Below are 20,480 nucleotides of genomic sequence, written 5' to 3' on the forward strand. Positions count from 1 at the left end.
TAGCACACAAATCTTTTTGAATAATCTTGTCTCTAAAAAGTTTCAATTTTAGGCACATCAAAATATCACTTTGCATGCCTTTTCCTTTGCTAATTTGGCCACCAGTTCCTTCAGGTCAAGGGTTGATGCTTGAGCATGTTCAAATGATATAACTGACAAACCAAGTAGTCTGTTTTGAAACATTGTTGAGCATATGTAAGTTCTTATAAGTTTGCACTTTCAGAAACTGCGGTTACCACATGCCACTGATACTGGAAGTGTTTAGAAGGACCCTTAGAGCAACAGAAACATTAGGCACATTATCCAGGAATTTTTGTTGTCATATGAAGAGAAATACCCCTTGTGGTGGCATAAACTTTGGAAGTCCTTGAGCTATTGCTGTAAGTTCACAGCACAGATCTTCAGCATCAACATATTTGTTTCCATTGTGCATTAAGGTCCTTTCCAACTGTATGTCAGCCTATATAGCTCGGTTGGTTACAGCATGGTGCTGATAATGCCAAGGTTGCAAGTTTGACCCCTGTATGGGAGAGCTTCCTATTCCTGCACTGCAGGGGATTGGACTAGATGATCCCTTCCAACTCTATGATTCTTGATAACATTTGGTTTTGCACCCAAGCAACAGCATTGTGTCAGTGACTTGGGCCTAGAAGAGACATGTTGTTTTCAGTTCAGTGCCAGGACTCAAGTCATGTACTACAGATATGAAGAATCAAGAATGCCTGAGTTTGTGCAGAGTATAGGCAGGTTTTTATTTTAATTTTCCACCACACCTAATTCTTACTGTTGAGGCTCGGGAGCAGGTGAAGCAACAGCAGAGACTGAGTGCCTCATAAAGAAACATTTTTTATTAATCAGACATGACTCCTGGTAACTGGAGTAATATTGTGATGAGTACTGAGTGATGTATTGAGGGGGTCAAGCACTTGTGAAAAACAGTATGAAGCCAAACACTACATTTCTTTCCTCTTCAGGGGTGTTTTGGGTTCTTTTCAGCACAGACTGCTGTAGTCATTCTTTGTAATTATTGACTAGATTCTTTTTAAGGGACCTACAAACAATTCTATTTAAAATAAAAATAAACTAACGTTGTAGTTGAAATAGGTTATACTGGGACTGTGATCTTCTGTGTATGTGAACATCCTTTAGAATGTCACAGAGAGTTCAGAACGCACAAGAAGAGCAAGATATTAAAAATGACACTTTTCATGCTGGGCCAAGATGACAATTTTGCCTGGGAGAGAGTTGCTTTCATTGACTTTAGTTGTAATTCTACTGCAGAGGCTTCTTTTAAAGGAAGATGAACTTTGTGCACAATGAGTTATCTGGAACAATCTGGTGCCATATGACCTTCTGGGGTGAAGAGTTTACTTCAGGGGAGATATTGTTTTATCCAGATTATGGGGTGCATAACAACACCTCAAGCACTATGCTAGCAGTTTTAGGTAAGCTGTCTTTCTGTAGAACGTACCATAATAAATCTAAGTTAGCCATGTCCATTAACTTCAATTGATCTAATCTGGACAAGAACTGAATGCCACTGTCAGGGAACTGCCATCGGAGCCCAGAGTGGAGGTAACACTCCCAGACGATGCAGGAGAAGGGACCAGCAGGGGGAGAGAGAAGTTTTCCTCCGGGGAAGGGAATGGGCGTGAAACCAGGAAGTCGGAGGGATGGCTCCAAGACTCTGCCACAGAAACCAGCGGGGAGAGCCCAGGAACCCCGCTGGCGACGTCCACTCTGCGCAGAAGACTTCCACGCAGAGAATTTAGGAGGAGACTTGGTGTCAAACAGCTTTTATGCTGGAGGAAGTTTAGGAAACACCCACTAACGGATTCTGCCAGCGACTGACACAGCCACGGAGTTAGTGCTGTGCAGCCAGGGAAAGGTTTAGCCAGAGAACGTTGCCTAAAGCAGCAACCACCCCTTACGCACGAGCAACCCCTAATTCCTTTACAGCCACCACACATTTTATCTCATTTTCAATTTTCCTTCAGCACCTTCTCTTGCAATTTTGCCTCAGAAGAAGGAGACTTTCCTCTACCCCCAAATTCTTTTGATTTCTTGCCATTTTTACTCAGCATACAAAAAGATTCTGATGCTGGCATTAGTCCAAGCAAAAGGGGGGTGGAATAGCAAAGGGCAGGGTAGGCTGTGGCACCAAGGCCCACTGGTGGGTCATGTGCCCCACTGTTTTAGAAGCACAGCTGTAGCGTCATTCAAATGGATTTAGAAGAAAATGATGTATTCCCCCTCCCCTGAAATGTGTGACACAGGTAAAATGTAGAAGAGTATTCTTATCTTATTATTTTTATTTATTTAATATACTGCCTTTCATCAGAAGATCTCAAGGCGGTTCACAGAATAAAATACAGGGTAAAACACAAGTAAATAATTAAACCAAAACAACAAAACAATAACGCCCCCCCCTTCCCACAGACGCACTTAAAAGGCTGTAGAGTATTAATCAGCCCAAGGCCTGGTTGAAGAGTAGTCACTGGAGGCTTAATACTTGTTTTACTCTTGTGGTGTCATTGCTGCCACCATGCCAAATTGTTGTGATGCAAAGCCTCTTAGGGAGCTGTGTGTGATATGATTTAAGCTGTAGTGTGTAAGCAGCAAAAGTCACATGATGCAGGGATACTTTATGTGTTTTTCCTGTGGGCCGAGCTTTCATAAGGAGTCACCTACTTCAGCGTTTGTATGAAATGGATTTGTGTTGCTCTGGGAAATGGCTGAGACAAACCGTTGAAGTAGATTCAGAAGAAAGCATGTCGAAGGATGAACCAAGTTAAAAAGACAAGAATGAAAGATAATGGGTGGCATCTTGTTCTGAAACTCTAATGCTTTCCCCCTGACATTTTCTCATTTGGTGTTATTCTGTTAAAATATGTTTGGTTAATTTAGGGTAAGGGGAAAATAGTAGTACCAATGAAATTCTCAATTTAGTTTTCAACAATTATCATTTAAGCTCATTCTTACAAAGACATCATTTTTGAATCTCAAAAATGTTGGATGCTTAAGCTGATTAAAAGTGTGGATTTTGCTTGCTTTTAGTTTGGTGGCCACGAAGGAAACAGACAGTGCAAGATCACGCAGCATGCCAATGTCTCCATCAGATTTCCTGGATAAATTAATGGGTAGGATGTCTGGCTATGATGCAAGAATAAGACCGAACTTCAAAGGTAATGTCATCTCCCAGGTGTCCATTTGGGTTATAATGTTGCCTGAATTGTTTTAGAAGCAAGAAAAATGTTTGGCTCATAATTGAGAATATGGTTTTGATCATTCACACTTCAGCAATCTTTTCTTTTTTAAAACAACTACATGTTCTTCTGCTGGTTCAAACTTCTAGAGCAATGCCCACCATTCCTAAAGGAGGGAGACGACCACATGGGTTTCAGATGGCTCAGCCATAGCTGATCCTGGCTCTGTCCTTGTATTGGAAACTTTTTCCATAGTGATGTGTATGAATAAGTCAATTGTGTGCATCTTTCACCCACAATAATCACCTAATTGGGAAAGACACACACAGTTTGTCCTGCCCACATGATTCCAGTATTCGTGTCCAGTATTTTTGTGCATACCATCCCTGTGGAGGACTGCATCATGCAATTATATGTGGGAGGAAAATATGAAACCCTCTGACCCATGTGTATGGATTGGCTGGGTGCCTGGATTCAAAATGCAGGAGAGAGCCTTCAGTAGCAGAGTTAGTGGGAATAACTCAGAATAAATCAGAATAATGTGGGAATGTAGGTTGCTAGACCATTTTATCTCATTTGCTTGCATACGGTGCTCCCCCCTTTCTAGATATTCTCTTTCACACAAAATGGTTTCCATCGGGAGGTTTATTTAAATCATTCCCCATGGTGACTTGGACCACATAGTAAGCTATCAGTGTTCTCAGTGTCCTCGAAACCTTAAACCCAAACATGTGCAGAGGAGCAGACTGAATTCCTTCATCTGCATAGGAACTCAGCGAACCACTTCACACAAACAGCTTCCTAGCCATAGGGAACCATTTAATTCTGCCTCCATGGGCAGCTGTTCCATATGTGCTGAGCCTTGTGTGCTTGGGTTTTTTGCTTGGTGAGAGAAAAAAGAAGGTTGCTATATAAGTGAACTTGCACAGTTGCATAAGATATGCACTTCTAATATTACTTTCCTGATGTTGTGCTGGTATCATCTTCCTAATTACTCTCTCTCCCCCACTGCCACTGCTTTGCAGCCGAAGCTGTTCTTGTTTACTTACCATAGTTATTCCCATTAGCACATAAACTTCAAGTTCAATCTACCTTAGCTACGCTGCACAGAAGATGACTTCAGGCAACTAATAGGAGGCAATCCAATCTCTTTCCACTTTTTATTGGAATCTTTTAAAGATCTCCGGGGGGAAGCATTAGTAGAAAGCTGAAGGCATGGAGGGTCATTTGGAGATTGGATAGTGGAGCTTATTATAGACACCAGGAGGTCATGCCAACTGTGGAATAGGGCAGATGTTGAGCACATAGTGAATTCTTCTGCAACATGTATTCTAAATATCAAAAGCCTTATTTTGTAATTGCTGGAATACAGAAGGGACACAAGTCTAATTTGGCATTTTTCTCTTTCTTAAAAGCGTACTTTGCAAAAAAATAAAATAAATCTGAACTATTATGCGGTAGTTAGTTTTAATGTTTTTAAGTCCTGTCCTTCTGCCACAGAGTGGCTTAACAGAAACATAAAACTGAAACAATCATGCTATAAAAATATCAATAAAATCACAAGATTGCAATTAAAATACTAAAGCACTAAGTAATATCTGTAAAATCATAGCCCAGAAACAATACAATTCATGTTCCAAAAGCAAAGATAAACAGGAACATCTTGAGATGCCATTTAAAGATGTCAGTTGCGGGAATACCTGCAAGGAGAGGTTCAGACTTATTGTTCAGATAAGCATCCTCTTTGCTGAGTTTTTGGTTTGTGTGTGTTTCTATACTGTGGGAGAAAATATTGCCAAATAGAATTTCGTATTATTTTGGACTCTGCACCTAAAGCCAACCAATGACTTAGCATGAATGCTCAAATGTCCTGGCTCCTGAGGCAGCCACATTGCTTCTCACCAGGAATAGGAAGAATTTCAATTCAGTTATAATTTAAAGGTGAACCTACCTAATTCACACTTTTTTAAAACAAGGCACAACACCCCTTGAATTTCACACTGTTCCAAATTCCACAGTGCTGTTTTCCAGCCAAGTAGCATGTATAAGAATGCATATACTAGGGTAAAGTGTGCATAAAAATGCAGATATTAATGAAAACATGATACAAAAATGCATTCTGTTAGGAGAAACTGCATTGAAAAATGTGTATATAAGGAAAACTGCATACAAAAATGTGTATATTAGGAGAAAATCACACTAAAAGGCTGAATTATCATGAAGGGGTTTGTTTCTTCCCCCCCAAAAATCTGCAAAATGATGTGGAAATGTGGAAAACGAGAAACTAAGGGCTTATCCATATCTCTGTGTGCCCCACTGCTTTCACTGTGGGGAAACCAGCAGTTTAGTGCTAAATTGGAACAAACAGCAATTGGCTTTTCCATGGATGGCCGTTGGTTCTGACTTAGGGCTTAAGAGTGCGTTTTCTGGGGGAAAGTGGTGGGACAACGGCAAAACCTCTTGGAACCATGCCTAGAAAAGCACAGGACTAGCAGAAAACTGCTCAGATCTGTGCTTTCTAGGCACAGGAAAAGAAAGAGCATGGATGAGGCCCGATAGAAACCAAAATTGGCAGAATTTCACATTCCTTCTCCTCCCTGGGCTTTTTAGCTCAGTATGGCGCATCAACTATTCCAAAGTTTGGATTAGGATGTAATCTGAACTTGAGGTTGCAGTTAAGGTCTCTCCTCCTTACAAACTGTATGCTCACAAACTGTAAGCATGGAACAAACCTTGGCTATAGGTCATGGTTAAGGTGGAGAGACCTTAGCTGTGATTACTGGTTTGAAAGACTCATAATGAGCTAAGAACAGCCAATGGCCCATCTGGTCCAGCATATTGTTCTCACAGCAGCCAACAGTGTGGGAAATGAGGAGGGCAGAACAGGAGCACAAGAGCACTCTGCCCTCCTGTGGTTTCCAGCAACTGGTATTCAGCAGCATTGCTGCCTCCAACTGTGGAGGTGGTGCATAGCCATCATAGCTTGTAGCCATTGATAGCTCTTTTTCTCTCTCCTCCATGAATTTGTCTAATCCTCTTTCAAAACCATCTAAATCAGTGGCCATCACTGCCCCCTGGAGACCAAGTTGCATAGTTTGACTGTGCACTGCATGAAGTAGAGGTTTCTTTTATCCATCCTAAATCTTCTACACACTCTGCCACACTTCAGTTAGCTAAAAAAAACACCCACAGAGGGGCATAGGAGGTGCAAATTGTTCTCTGGGACCTCTCACATTCAAGTGGTCATGGTAAACCATAGCCTAATGCAAAATCATTTAAAAAGCAAACTCGATTGTAGAGTATAATTAGTGCTTGATAGACACCATTCCATCAGCTTTACATCTGAAAAAGCTTTGCCAAGTATGGACGGCATACTTTAGAGAGGGGGTATGGAGGTTCTTTCTAGGATGCTTCAAGCACTTTCCGGCAGGCAAATTATTATTTCAATTATTGATTGTCAAGCACATTGTTTTCTTACTACTGGCTTCTGTGCAGGAAAGCATTAGCAGTGACACAACCGCTTATCCCTTATGACAGTCTAGCTCATTATAAATAAATCAAAAAACTTTTGTTTTTTAGCCTGTAGCAAAATGGTGGCAAGGCATCATTGTAATCTTCCAGTGATTCAATTGCTTTATTCATTCAGACACAACCCTATGGTTATTCATAGTGGTTTTTAATGGCTGTTTTCTACCTTGCATGTTAATTATTATTGTTATCCAAGAAGGACCTTAGGTTTAGTTTAATTTTCCTGGAATTAGATATGAATGGAAATTAATAAAATGCACTAATATCCTCCTTTTGTTATAACTACTTTGGATAATATATAATTATTCCCATTTTACAGATGTGTACCTAAGTCTGGGAAATCCAAGTCCACTTGGTAGTTGATGGTGGGAGAGGAATTTAAACATTCTAGGTTAACATTCAGTAGACTAATACAAGTTGCTCCTCGTGATTAAAATTAAACTATCCAAACATTTATTCCCTGAATAACAAACAGAAACTTAGATATGTTGCAGAGAGAGAGAGAGAGAGAGAGAGAGAGACATTGGCTACATTCACATGACAGTTTATTCCATTTCCCATTTATGAATTTCACCTTCAGCCCCACAAGTGCACCCAGTACATGTTAGAAGAAAAGAGGGAAAGTACAACAAAACTGGCCTGTTACCATATATATATAAGGGAGGAGGCTACACCAACTACAGTGTCAATAACCAAGTACTAATGAGTCTCAAAAGACACCTTATTTGACTTTTTTTTTTAAAAGATCACATATGTACACTATACAAAAGAATATAAGCCTCACCACCCCACCCCTCCTCTTCCCCCCTCTTCTTCCCCAACCTTATACTGTACTCAACACTAATGTCTCACAACAAATGTAACTGATTTGTAAGAATGACTGCACAACCTGAAAAAAAGAGACAGGGCATGTACTTTTGTAAACCAAGAAAATATTTAATAAGAATAAGTTTTTAAAAAGGAGATCATTACTTCTGCAAAAAGCACTTTTCCTGTCAGAAGAATAATCCATTATTTTTTACATCAGCCATACAAAAGCTGCATTTCAGACATAACAAGCACTGATTGAATGATTCTTATTCCGAAATTTAATCCCTTTATGCAACAATTCTGAATTGCTCCATCTCTTCAGCTGTGCAGTGTGAATGCACTCCCGAGTGTTGGGTTTGAGGGGCATTTCATCCTCGCAGTACCCACATGAAGGAAGGACATGTCTGTGAGCAGAACCACGGGTGTTTATTATTAGTAATAATAATTAATCAATTTACTAACAGAAATGGCTCAAACAGTGCTTTTTTGAAAGAAAAAAAGGTGCTGGTACTCACCATGAAGTTGTTACAGTAAATGACACACTTTTAACATTGGGGGAGGGGGAGAAGGTGTCAGTACTGCATAGACTTGAGAACCCCCAGAAAAAAATAACTGGACTCAAAGCAAATTACATACAGTTCTCCTAGTTCAGGAATGGAAAACCCCTGGCAATCCAGTGCCCAGTTATCCGTTGGCCATTGACCATGCTGGCTGGGTCTCATTTATTTATTTAGTTAGAAGATTTCATGCCGACACTTTGCTGCAAGGTCCCAGAGCAGGATAGAACAACGGAGTGCACAACAACTAAAACCATTACAACTATCAAACCAATCCCAATGGAACAAAAGAGTACAAATTCAGCAAATGCCTTAGCTGTCAAAGGCGGCGGTAAAGAGGTGCATCTTCAGCACAAGGCAAAAGGTTGCCCTCTGTGGGCACCAGAGTTCAACAACTCCTGGAGGTCCACAGGTTCCCCATCCTCACTAGTGGATCTCCCAGCAAAGAATAGAAAAATCCAGTGATATACATTCAAATGCATGTGAAACAAAGGGCTACACAACCAGTGTTCAGAATGGGGTGTGGGGTTTTTGTGTGTGTTTTTTGGCCCTCTGCAAAGGTTGGATGTTGAGGCAGGAAACATGTCTAGACTGCCTTTGACAGATACCTGAGGGAGTGTGTCCCTTTTCTTCTACTTGACAACCCTGTCTAACTTGTCAGAGCGGTAAAATGTGATTTGATTTAACTTAAAGGAATAGATCTGTTGAAACAGTGTCATTTTCAGTCATTGCACCGAAAGGCTGCAGTGTACATTGTTCCACTGAAAGTGACAAGCATTCTGCCCATTATTATAGGTCTCATAGCAGGCACTTAGCTGATCGTTCTGATCAGCTACCAACTGGTAGCACCAGCTGGATTGCTTTTTCTCCTCCAAAGGTAAACGATTTTAGCATCCAGTTTAAATTAAATTTGTGCAATTGTGCAATAGGTGTTGGAATAATGGTATTCCATGCGTGCATTGGAGGATTTAGTCACCTTCCTTCTGGCAACAGCCTTTTGTTCTTCCCACTCACAAATGGGGGGGGGGGTGGCAGTGGAATGAGATGCTTGAAAACCAACAGGACAAAGATTGTGACACCACCATGCATGCCCAGTGTTAAATGCATGTAAGCAGAACCAAGGATTTTAGGAGCCAGATTAATTCTACTCTCCCTCTGTCCTGCCCCAAAATTTCCCAAAGCTGATATGAATTCTAGGAGAGAAAGTTTGGTTGCTAGTATCTGCTACATGAGTGTATTTGGGGAAACTCTAATGCACAGGAATAGAGTTAAATCTCTACTGCGATCCCTGCGTTGCACAACATGACCCTTTGGACTCCTTCCAAATCTACAATTCTGTGATTCTGTCAGCACAACATGGTCCCAGTCCTGCTGTTGAGTCAGACTGTTGGCTCAACTAGTTCATTCTTGCCCATACTGACAGCGGCTGTCCTTCAGCTCCATTCAGGAGCCCTTTTCAGCTTCTCAGAGATACCAGTGACGGAACCTGGGACTTTCAGCATCTACTCACCCACGTGCCTTTTCTCCAAACATCTGGCCCTCAGATGAACTTTGCGTAGTCTTTCAAGGTCTCTGGATGGCAGCCTATTGTGGATTACAGAAAAAAGATGTTGTGGAAAAATCTCCACTCCAGTTCTGCAAGGGAATGGAAGTAAGCCCATCCTATCCCATTTGTCTGTGGAGTTTTAAGGGGAAATCCTTTAAAATGCACATAGAAATTGAAAGGTACTCAAAGAAAAGGATATATGAAAGGTGGTCTTAGGGCTGCAGTTCTACCTCCATTTCTCTTAGCTCATGCATGGAGCCAAATTCTGCCCTCCAAGCCTGCCCCTCAGAGGCCACACATCCTCTCAAGTAATGATCCTTACCCCACCCCACCCCCCGCTTTGCCTTCTCCTGACAATGTCTCTTTCTTGCTTGCTCCGTCTCCTTTTGCCATGCCATGTGGTTCCCCAAAAGGTTGTCCAGAAGAGAATGTGGACCTTGAGCTAAAAAAAGGTTTGCCATCCCTGGTTTAGCAGCCACAGGTTTTGGCTTGTTTGTTTGGTGTGAGCAGTAATTTCTCCTCATTTTGATTTCATTTACAGGGCCTCCGGTAAATGTGACATGCAACATCTTTATAAACAGTTTTGGATCCATTGCAGAAACAACCATGGTAAGATGTTCTTTATCACAAACAATTACATTTCAAATTATTTAGACTGCAATCACGTGCACACTAACCTGGAAGTAAGTCCCGCAGATCTTACTAGCACTTACCTTTGAATATACTTGCATTCAGTCCTGATCAGTAATCTTTAAATGGCAGGTGCAGCCTTCTAAAATGAAACACACTCATTTGTGGTTAATCCCTTGAGTGCTGAGCAGGGCATATGCTTCCATGTACTTGCAGGGTTCCTGCATAAGCATCTCCATTCCTTTCACTGAAAAGGGCAGCTTCATGTCTGCATCCCTTTGCCAGGTATGAAGGATTATTCCTCATGTCAGACATTCAAGAAAATTTGTATTGAAATTCCAGAACTTTGTATTAAAATCTAACTTCTAAATGCCAAGGATTGAATTGGCTGTTGAATGCCTTTGAAGGAAACAAACCTATCTGGGTTTGTTTATTTTAAATGCATGGTCTTTTACTTCTTTTCTGCTATTATGTGACCTGGTGCTCTTTTCGTCCCTTGTTTTCTACTCTGCCCTTATTTAATTTTCCTTCACCTTACTGCTAGGGATGGGAGGATCTGCCAATTTCAATTGTCTCATTTTGCCAATCTTAAATTCAGTTCTCAGTGTTTCTGCAGCAATTTACAAAACAAACAACCAAATCCTCATGAAAATTCAGAGTGGATTTCTCCTAATAAACACATTTTGTATGTAGTTTTGACTAACACATACATTTTTGCAACCAATTTCTGCTAATATAATGCATTTTTGTGTTACTTCCACTATTGTATTTGTTTTTATGTACATTTTAGTAAAAAAAAATTGGAGAATTGCATTGCAAAATTCAAAGAAGGGTGAATATGAAGGAGAAATTCAGTCCATTTCATCTTTCAAGCCTAATTTATCATATTTGCACATTATGAAACAATATGAGAACATTCACACTTATTTGAATGGAAATAAAAGATCTACATGTGCAGAGCTGCTCTTTACATTGAAGTGAATGGATAAGGCATTGCATAAGAATCCTATGAAAACAAGGTACCACTGGACTGGAGCAACTGAGTGGAACTATATTGTGGACAAAGTGGGGAAGGTCCTAGGGAAGAGAGGAAGATGCACAGATATATACAGAAGTGTTGTATCCTGATCATACTGACTCCATAGTTTCTCAGTCTTTGGCAGACCCTCCTTACACACATTGAGATCTTTTCATTCCATGATAAGAGTCAGAAACTCACTCATATAAAATGAAAGCTGCAATTAGGTGGGTACATGCAATACATATTCATCTCTAGGGCCTTGGCTGAAGTCAATTATAAATTATTGCATAGGGGTTTTTTTATTTTTCACTGCTCATAGTACATCATTTTCAGAACTCCCTAGTAAACTGCTGCTCTGAATGTAGAGGAATGCCAGGGCTCTGTAATAGTTCACTTCTAAATTATGCATTGATGCAGCTCAAAGGAGGACTTTCTTGCGGTCAGCAATTGTCAAATTCTGTCAGAATCAAAGCCATCATTTTGAGAATATGAGCATGTTTAAAACACACATAGCTCTATTTGGGACCTCTCTCTTGGTTTAGCATCTATATTCTTTAACTTCACTGTACCGAACAAGAAAAGCTCTTTAAAATTAAAGTAGGGATTTTATGTACCTTAGTTACAGGTTAACATCTGATACTTCAATATAGCTAGGGAATATTTTGATGCTGTTTTCTTGAACAATTGGGTCACCTTTCAGATATTGTTTTATTTTATCCATGCCACTATTACATTTCACTTACTGTTTTGGATGAAGGAGAAGTTTTAATTAAATCACTATCTAAATAGTTTTCTGAAGAAAGCTTAGAATTTAGTGGTGCAACACCCCCTGTAGGGACACAATTTTCCTACCCATGAACAAGGGAGTTCAGAACACTGCAAAAAAAGGGGGGGTGGGAATAAAATGCAAGGGCACCATTCTATGTAACCACACACTTGCCACACCACCATGCTTGCCTAATGGCCAAACTGCACATAGAGGATTTCAAGGAATGTCCAGGCAGCCCAAAATTATCACCTGCCTATAATTTTAGACCCCTGCAGTGGGTTTGCCTTCCTTGAATCAAGTTAGTTTGAAGAGTTAAACATTCCTGAAGTCTCCCCACCCATTTGTGAAAACTACAATCAGGGCCTTAAAATGCTTTAAAGGTGTTACCATCTAAGGAAGTTCTTTCAAACAGGATCTTACCTGGAAGCCTCTCATCAGCTTCTTAGAGAATTCTTGGGTCTGGCATCCATCTTTCCCAGGATACTATGGAGGAATGCGCCTTTGGGGGTGAAGTCATACTGTTAGAAGGCTGCAACACCTGCTGTGGCTATAGAGACAGATATGAGAGAGACATATATACAATAATAACGTTTGTGCTATATGGTTCTTTGTACGTCTTGCTGGGATGTATTTTTTGAGATTGTAATGATTTTTTGCCAATTTTATTGTAGACTCTTCTTCTCATTATCAATATATTGTTCGCAGAGTGCCCTTCGGCATTTTTCGTGGCTGTTACATGTCACATTGGGTTAGAAGGAGAGGGGGCAGCAAGTCAGCCCTGTATTTGCCAGCTTCCTATCATCAGGAATCTCCCATTCTTCAGGAACTCTTTCTTTAGATCCTGCCAGTGACCCTTCCCGTAGTTCTGCGATGATCTGCCCAAATGAGAGAGATTGTTCTTCGTTGTTCTTAAGCTGCTTAACAGAATACAGCAGCACTTCTGAAATAAGCAGCAGATCCTAAGAGACTAGTAAATGTGCCACTGTTTCATTGACACTTGGAAAGGGATCGAACAGCAAGCGACTTTAATGGAGCCAATTATCTGTGTAAAGGAACCATGTCTCTTGCTTAGTCCTGCCAAGCTTTTCCTCACAGGCATTTCAAGGTGGCTGCTAATAGGCACATTGACTGGACCAGGAACAGGAAGTGACTGATCTGACTTGCATGCTGAAGCTGGCACTAGATCTGCTCTTTTGTGTGAGGCTGTCTAGTTGTCTTATTCTTAGAAAACTCAGGTCAAAGAGGCTATTAATCTCATAATCATAGAGAGAGTCAGCCTTGGAAACACATTATTCACATTTTGAAGAAGAACTAGGAAATTAGGTTTGCATGCTAACTCACTTCTGGCAGGTTCCATGTACCTTGCTGTGTGACAAATAAAAACTCAACAAGTGGAACTTTCACTCCCAGTGTTTCATACTGAGAAAATAGACTTAAAGACACAGGGAGATGATTGCCAGCAGTGCCTAGCCTGAACAGCAAAAATGACAATTATTGTTTGGATGTGACAACCTCAGCTGTCCCAACTCCAAAGCTGCTAGCCCAGCTGGCCTCCAGAAAACTCCCAAAATTCATGAGAAGCAAGTGTGTAGCTTTGCATTTCATTGACAATCCAGGGTACAGAGAGTATGAATGAACAATGTGATGCCCTCCCAGTAATGTGTTTGTATTCCAGCCCCTGTCAACCCCAGCTATGATCAATGGTCAGAGATGATAGAGGCTGTAGATCAGCATCATGTGGGGGCACCGGGTTGCATGCTGCTGGTGTAAAAAAGAAGTGGCTACACGCCTTGCGTATGTTCAAAAGGCAAAATGTGGCAGACCATACATCATTCATAATGAGCAGACAAAAGTCAATGAGACTGCTTTGAATTAAGTGGTCGAGAGGGCAACTGTTGTTGAGTGTTCAGGAACTGAAGCACCATAATAATAAAGGAAATGATAATGTATGGGGTTTTTAATGGATTGAGAAAAAATTGAGGCCTGACTTTTTCTTTTACACTTTTACTAGTTTTAAAATAAAACAAAAAGAGAGGGGTGGAAGAATCCCCACCCCCGACACCCTCTCCAATATATATTTGAAAGACCAGCATTTTTCCTAGCAACTTTAGCAGGGGTAAAATACTAGCATAACATTACTTTCATCATCGATAGCAAACATACAATAATTGGAGGCTTTTGCCACAATGCTTGCCAAGTTTTATCATCTATTGTCAAACCGATATCAGCTTCCCATACTTCCTTTTAAACTCATGTTGGAAACCATTAAACAAGATAAAAGACCTCTATAAATGTTAGAAACACCACCTTTTAGACTACCCATAGAAGCTTTGTGGAAACTTTCATAGAAAGTCTCAGGCTTCAGTTGTCCATTGGTCCTGAGAAGAAATTTAACAGAATGTTGTATCTGCAATAGCCGGAGAATATTTTTTTTTAAGCCTTCATCAACCACTTGCTTGGCAGACATCAACAGGCAAATCTTTTTGTTCATTGTAGATAAATAAACATTGTCACCTGCTGAAGGATGCACATCAAGCAGCTGTTAATGGTGCAACTACCATTGATGGTTAAGAAGTTGGCAGGTTGTTTTGCTTCTGTGTTTATTTCGGATTTCACATTATTGTAAAGTTCTGTGACTTTTGGCTCTGAAAGAAGACTGCAAATAAACTGTCAGCTGCAAAAGGAATATAGGCTAGAAGAGTGCATTATGCTGATGGAGAGGGATTTACGAGTTTAAGTGCCATTAACTCTAATAGGAGTTAAGGGTAAAATCATCTATATATCAAGCTGAGATTAACCTACACACTTGGAGAGACAGCTAAATGCCGAAGACATTGGAAAAATTATTTCCCTCTGGCTACTTTTTGTTTTTAACACGTATTATGTTTAGACTGGTCCCAGTATGTTCACAAATTAAGCTAGGGAAGCATCTGACACAATAAGGGCAACTGTATAGATATGCATAAATTGAATGGTAACAGAAATTGTTGCACACTCAAAATTGAATCTGCTGTGTTAACTCTTGTGTGAAGTGATTACCAAGGTAAATGAAAGAAACCAATATAAAGTTATTCTCATGTGGAAACTGAAGTACAATATTTTGCATACAGTAAACAAAAGGTAAAGAACCCCTGGACAGTGTCCCTCCCTATGAAGATGGTCTACCATACACATGAAGATATGTCTTGTGGAACTCTTGCGGTGGAGCGACATGTTCGCTACCCTTAATTAAATTGAAGGATGCAACATGTCACCCTTGCTGCTGTTATGCACAATAAACTTCTAATAATATGTTGAAAAACCTGCTCCTTCTCTTCTGCTTCAAAGTGGATATAATCATTTTGCCTTTTACATTCCTTTTTTATGTACAGCTAGAACCACTTATGTACTGTGGGATGCGGGTGGCGCTGTGGGTTAAACCACAGAGCCTAGGGTTTGCCGATCAGAAGGTCGGCGGTTTGAATCCCCGTGACGGGGTGAGCTCCTGTTGCTTGGTCTCTGCTCCTGCCAACCTAGCAGTTCGAAAGCACGTCAAAGTGCAAGTAGATAAATAGGTACCATTCCAGCGGGAAGGTAAACGGCTTTTCCGTGTGCTGCTCTGGTTCACCAGAAGCAGCTTAGTCATGCTGGCCAGATGACCTGGAAGCTGTACGCCGGCTCCCTCAGTCAATAAAGCGAGATGAGCGCCGCAACCCCAGAGTCCTCCACGACTGGATATAATGGTCAGGGGTCCCTTTACCTTTAGAACCATTTACAGTGTATCAGCAAGTGCATTCCATAGTTTTAGTCACTTTTGATTCTAACTGTAAAGTGTTAGATGAGTCAAGAGACACACAAAGGATACAACAACATCATACTCCAGCACTGTTGTTCTTTGCCCACTGAACACAGTCAGTAAATATGCATAGGATCAGGCTCCCACACCTGGTTTTTTTTTTTTTTTTTTTTGGTAGCTTACTGATGGTACGTAGAAAACAGCAAAAAGTCTGTGTGTTTTACCAAGCAGGCCTTTAGCAAATTGTTTGCCACAGTTCACTTCCCTGGTGACTGGTTTGCAGTAGCACTGATGATAAACACAGGGATTACATTTTTAAAAATCCATACGCCTGCTGTCACAGTCAGTAATCACACCTTTAGGTACATGGTTCATTATTGAGCCTGTCTGTCAAATAAATTCTTTCACCATCCGAAAAGAGACTTGTTTCTCCAATCGTTAATTCTGTAGACGGCAAAGATTCAAGATAATCTAAAAAGGTATTGAATGACTGCCTACCTACCATTTATATGAGTGAGACAAAATTCTTTTTGTTCTGATCTTACCTTATTTCCCATTCCATCACCTTCTGAGCATTGTATGGTGGCAGCTGTAGAGGTTAAATGGCTGCTGGTTAAATGGCTGGTAGGCAAAGAAGCGGAAAAGATCCCCCCCCCAAAAAAAAACCCTCCCAGCATTGCCAATTGACCAGATCAAAGCTAAACAGTCTGACCAGCAGTTTGAGCTACTCCGAAAAAAATCAATAAGTGAAGCTGCTTTTCACAGCATGGAGATAAATATTATCACCTGCCTGCAGATGATGTTGCTTTATAAACAAAGTAGTAGGAGCTGATTAAAGATTTGGCAGCCCTACATAGCAAGGAAGAGTTACAAGAGCAATTTTGGGTGAGGAGCTTCCTTGGGCTTGGTTACACAAGATTAGGGATTAGTTGTCACAGCATTTCTGTTCTGTCTGAGAGCTTCCAACATGCCTGTCTGCACAGTTCATTTGCTCCAAAAGCTCTGGAGCTCACCTGAGCTATGCACGATGAGCAAAGGATGCAGGAGGAATTCTGTTCTGGTGAATCCTGATATGAACTGACCTGATCGGGGACTTCCGGTGGAGCGCGAGCCCGACACAAGCGAGGGATTTCTCCGGGAGGGGAACCCTAGCTATTTCAGCCAAAAAGGGGGGTTTTTTGGGCGTAAAACCCCCCCGTCAAACCTCTGGAGGGTGTCCAGAGATCCAGGTTCCCGGCGGTGCCTGAAAGCTGCTCACCCGGCCGTCAGGTAGCCTCCGAAAAGGAGGTGAAGAGTACGGCGGTTTGAGACAGCTGGCTATCGGGAAGCCATTGCTGCGGCTGAATAGCGAAGCCCCGAGCTTGAAGGGAACAGCGCTCCGCTCTCAACTCAAAGAAATTCGGACTTGCAACATATAAATTGGATTATCGGCTTGGAAATATAAGGGAAGTCTCGAATTAATAAGGGAAGATTCCGAGTTCAGCGTTCGTTTGGAATCAGTAAAGACGCAGGACGGTAAGCAGAGCCAGAAAGCGAAAGTGATCTGCCGCTAGTGGCTATTGTTTCCGTTTCTCCCTAACAATAAGAAACTGTTGCAAACAAAGCTAAAGAGTAACTTTGTATAAAGTTAAAGGGGGCAGAAGAGGACTGTGAGGTGAAGGTCCCAGATGTATCTGAAGTTTTGAGACTTTGAGCTAATTTTTCGTTTATATTTCGGTGAATAAACTGTTACGCTAAAGAAGATCTATCGACGCCATATTAACCAGCTACGCAGAGTATTTTTGTAGAGGAAAAAAAAGTGATTAAAGTGTCTTTTTGGTGGATGTCCGGTTATATATATATATGGTTTTTTTTTGCCTCCTTTGTTTAAGGACCTAAAACTGAGAAATTAAAAAGAAGATAAGGGATTTGAAGTATAATTTGGAAGTAAAATAGAAGAAGGTCTGACTCCCCCAGTGGATATTCTGTGACAGTACAATTTGTTTTTCTCTGGAAATTTTCCATTGTGGAGGCTATAGAGAAATAACTGCTTCCTGTGAGATCTCCCTCTCCTGGATATGTTCTGAATTCTCCTATTCGCAAGGGACGGTCGTTGGAACCCCCTATAGATAATTGGATTATAAAATTGGACTACAATCTGGGACTTTAATTTAAACTTTTGTATTATTTCCCGCATTATTTTTTGGAGTACAAGTGGGCCCTCAAGTTGGATTATAAAAAGATTTCCTCTTTGGTCTGCTAAGGATTAGCCCGAATGGGGGCAAGAAGATAAATTTATAGAATTGGTTATTTTCAACCTCATATTTGGTGGAAGCATCTCCAATTAGAAAGTTGACTCGACAGTCTCCTAATATCGCCTCAAAAACTTTGGATTAATATTTTGGACATTTTGTCATTTGGAAATTGTATTTTGGTGTTTTTATGTATTTTGTTAATTGGTTGTATAGATAATACTGGCTATTTTGAATTGAGATTGGAAAAGATGTCTCATGTGTCAAAAAAAGGGGCGGAGGGGGGGACCCCAACAGATAGGAGAGCTTCAAAACAGGAATCAGAGTTTAGAACGGAAATATTGAAAATGTTTGCAGAAATAAAACAAAGTGAGAAGAATTTGGAGACAAAACTAGAACAGGTGGACAATAAAATTGGGAAAATGGACAAAAAAATTGATGAGACAGTTAATGAACTGAAAGGTCAGATCAAAGAGGTTTCGAAAAGAGTAGATGAGGGGTTAAAGAGGACAAAGCAAGAAATGAAAGATATGAAGCGGGAGGAGGAAAAGATGAAGAATGAGATGGTGGAGTTAAACAAAGCACAAGAGGAAATAAAGGATTCCATTGCTATGAATGAATTGAGACAGAGGGAGGTAAATTTGAGACTGAGGCAAGTTCCAGAGGCGCAGAACGAAAATATAAGGGAGAAATTAATAAAGGAAATTGCACAGTGGTTGGAATTATCAGAGGAAGAAGTTGCAAAAACAGTACAAAATGCATTCAGAATGAAAATAAGGACAACTAAAACAAAGAAATTCCCGGGAGATTGTCTGATTATTTTTAAGGACAGAGAGATGAGAAATTTGATTTTACAAAGAAATAGAGAGAAAAGGCTCTATATAGACGGGAACTACATAATCATCTTTAAAGATATACCAGTTAGACTGTTGAAACGAAGAGAAGCGTACAAATCACTTGTGCAAATCCTTAAGAAGAATAAGATCGACTTTAGATGGGAGTTCCCGGAAGGAGTTTCGTTCTTTTATAAAGGTATAAGAAGAAGACTGACAAGCCCTGAAGAAATAGGGAAATTCATGAGAAGATATAAAGAACTACATGTGGGAGAGGAAGAGGTCAAGGGAGCAGAAGGAGGAGCAAGACTGCTAGGAGAAGAAGAGGAACAGAATGGGGAAAAATCGGAAGAGGAAGAGGATGAAGAGGAAGAAGAAGAGGTAGACAGATTGTAAAAAAAATAACTTAAATTTATTTAATTTGAAGGAAGAATGGCGTTAAAATTTTGGAATTGGAACATTAATGGGATGAACGATAAGAAGAAACGCAATAAAATTGAACAATATTTAAAAAAGAAAAATTTGGACATTATATGTTTACAAGAAACCCACGTGGCAAAAAGACACAGGAAAATTTTGATTAACAAAAGATTAGGGAATGAATTCATCTCATCTGACAAAGACAAAAAAAGGGGAGTGGTCCTTTACATTAAAAATAAAATTGAATCTCACCAATTGTTTAAAGATGAAGAAGGGAGAATCATAGCTGTTCAAATCAATTGGCAAGGCGAAAAGCTGATAATTGTCGGGATCTACGCACCAAATGGAAACAAGACTGATTTTTATAGATCATTGGAAGAAAAACTATCTGAATATGTGGATCAAAAAATTATAATAATGGGAGACATGAATGGTGTAGTATCACTGGAAATGGATAGGCAAAGAGAAGTAAAGAACAATGAAGGGAAATTGCCTAAGACATTTTTCACAATGACAAAAAACTGTAATCTGATTGACATTTGGAGACTTAAACACCCATTGGAGAAACAATTTACATATCATTCAGAACCAAATCAGTCACTATCAAGAATTGATCAAATTTGGGTTTCGAACGATTTGACTCCAAGAACCCAAAAAATTGAAATTCAGGCCAAAGTTATTTCAGATCATAACCCAATAGAATTGGAGTTAAAAGGTTTTGAAGAAAGAACTTTTAGGTGGAGACTGAACGACAATCTATGGGACGATCAGAAGATGGTGGAAAAATCACAAAAGAAACTTTCGGAATACTTTATGGACAACATTGATAAAGGTACGAAAATGAGTACTGTATGGGACGCAAGTAAAGCAGTAATGAGAGGCTTTTTTATTCAGCAGAACTCATTGAGGAAAAATAATAAAGAAAAAAGGACAAAAGAGATTTTAAGACAGATTATGGAAAACGAGCAAAAACTGATTAAAAAACCCAACAATTTGAAAATAAAGCAGGAAATAAGGACTCTACAAACCCAATTTGCAATGATAATAAACAAAGAAGTGGAATGGAACATTAAAAGGTTAAGACAAAAAAACTTTGAGTTTGCAAACAAATCAGGAAAATGGCTTGCGTGGCAATTGAAAAAGAGAAAGGAGCA

At 40.1% G+C, this 20,480-nt stretch overlaps 1 protein-coding gene across 3 annotated transcripts in view; it reads left to right on the forward strand.

The window, feature by feature from the left end:
• GLRA3 (glycine receptor alpha 3) overlaps positions 1 to 20,480 on the forward strand; it is an 80,947-nt gene that overhangs the window by 16,632 nt on the left and 43,835 nt on the right. For all 3 annotated transcript variants that reach the window (XM_083631246.1, XM_083631244.1, XM_083631245.1), the window contains exons 2-3: positions 3,058 to 3,185; positions 10,189 to 10,256. In XM_083631246.1, coding sequence (XP_083487372.1) covers positions 3,058 to 3,185; positions 10,189 to 10,256 — 196 coding nt within the window. The remainder of the gene's footprint in view (positions 1 to 3,057; positions 3,186 to 10,188; positions 10,257 to 20,480) is intronic.

Source organism: Podarcis filfolensis (assembly GCF_964270895.1).
Source record: "Podarcis filfolensis genome assembly, chromosome: 9".
Taxonomy (NCBI): Eukaryota; Metazoa; Chordata; class Lepidosauria; order Squamata; family Lacertidae; genus Podarcis; species Podarcis filfolensis.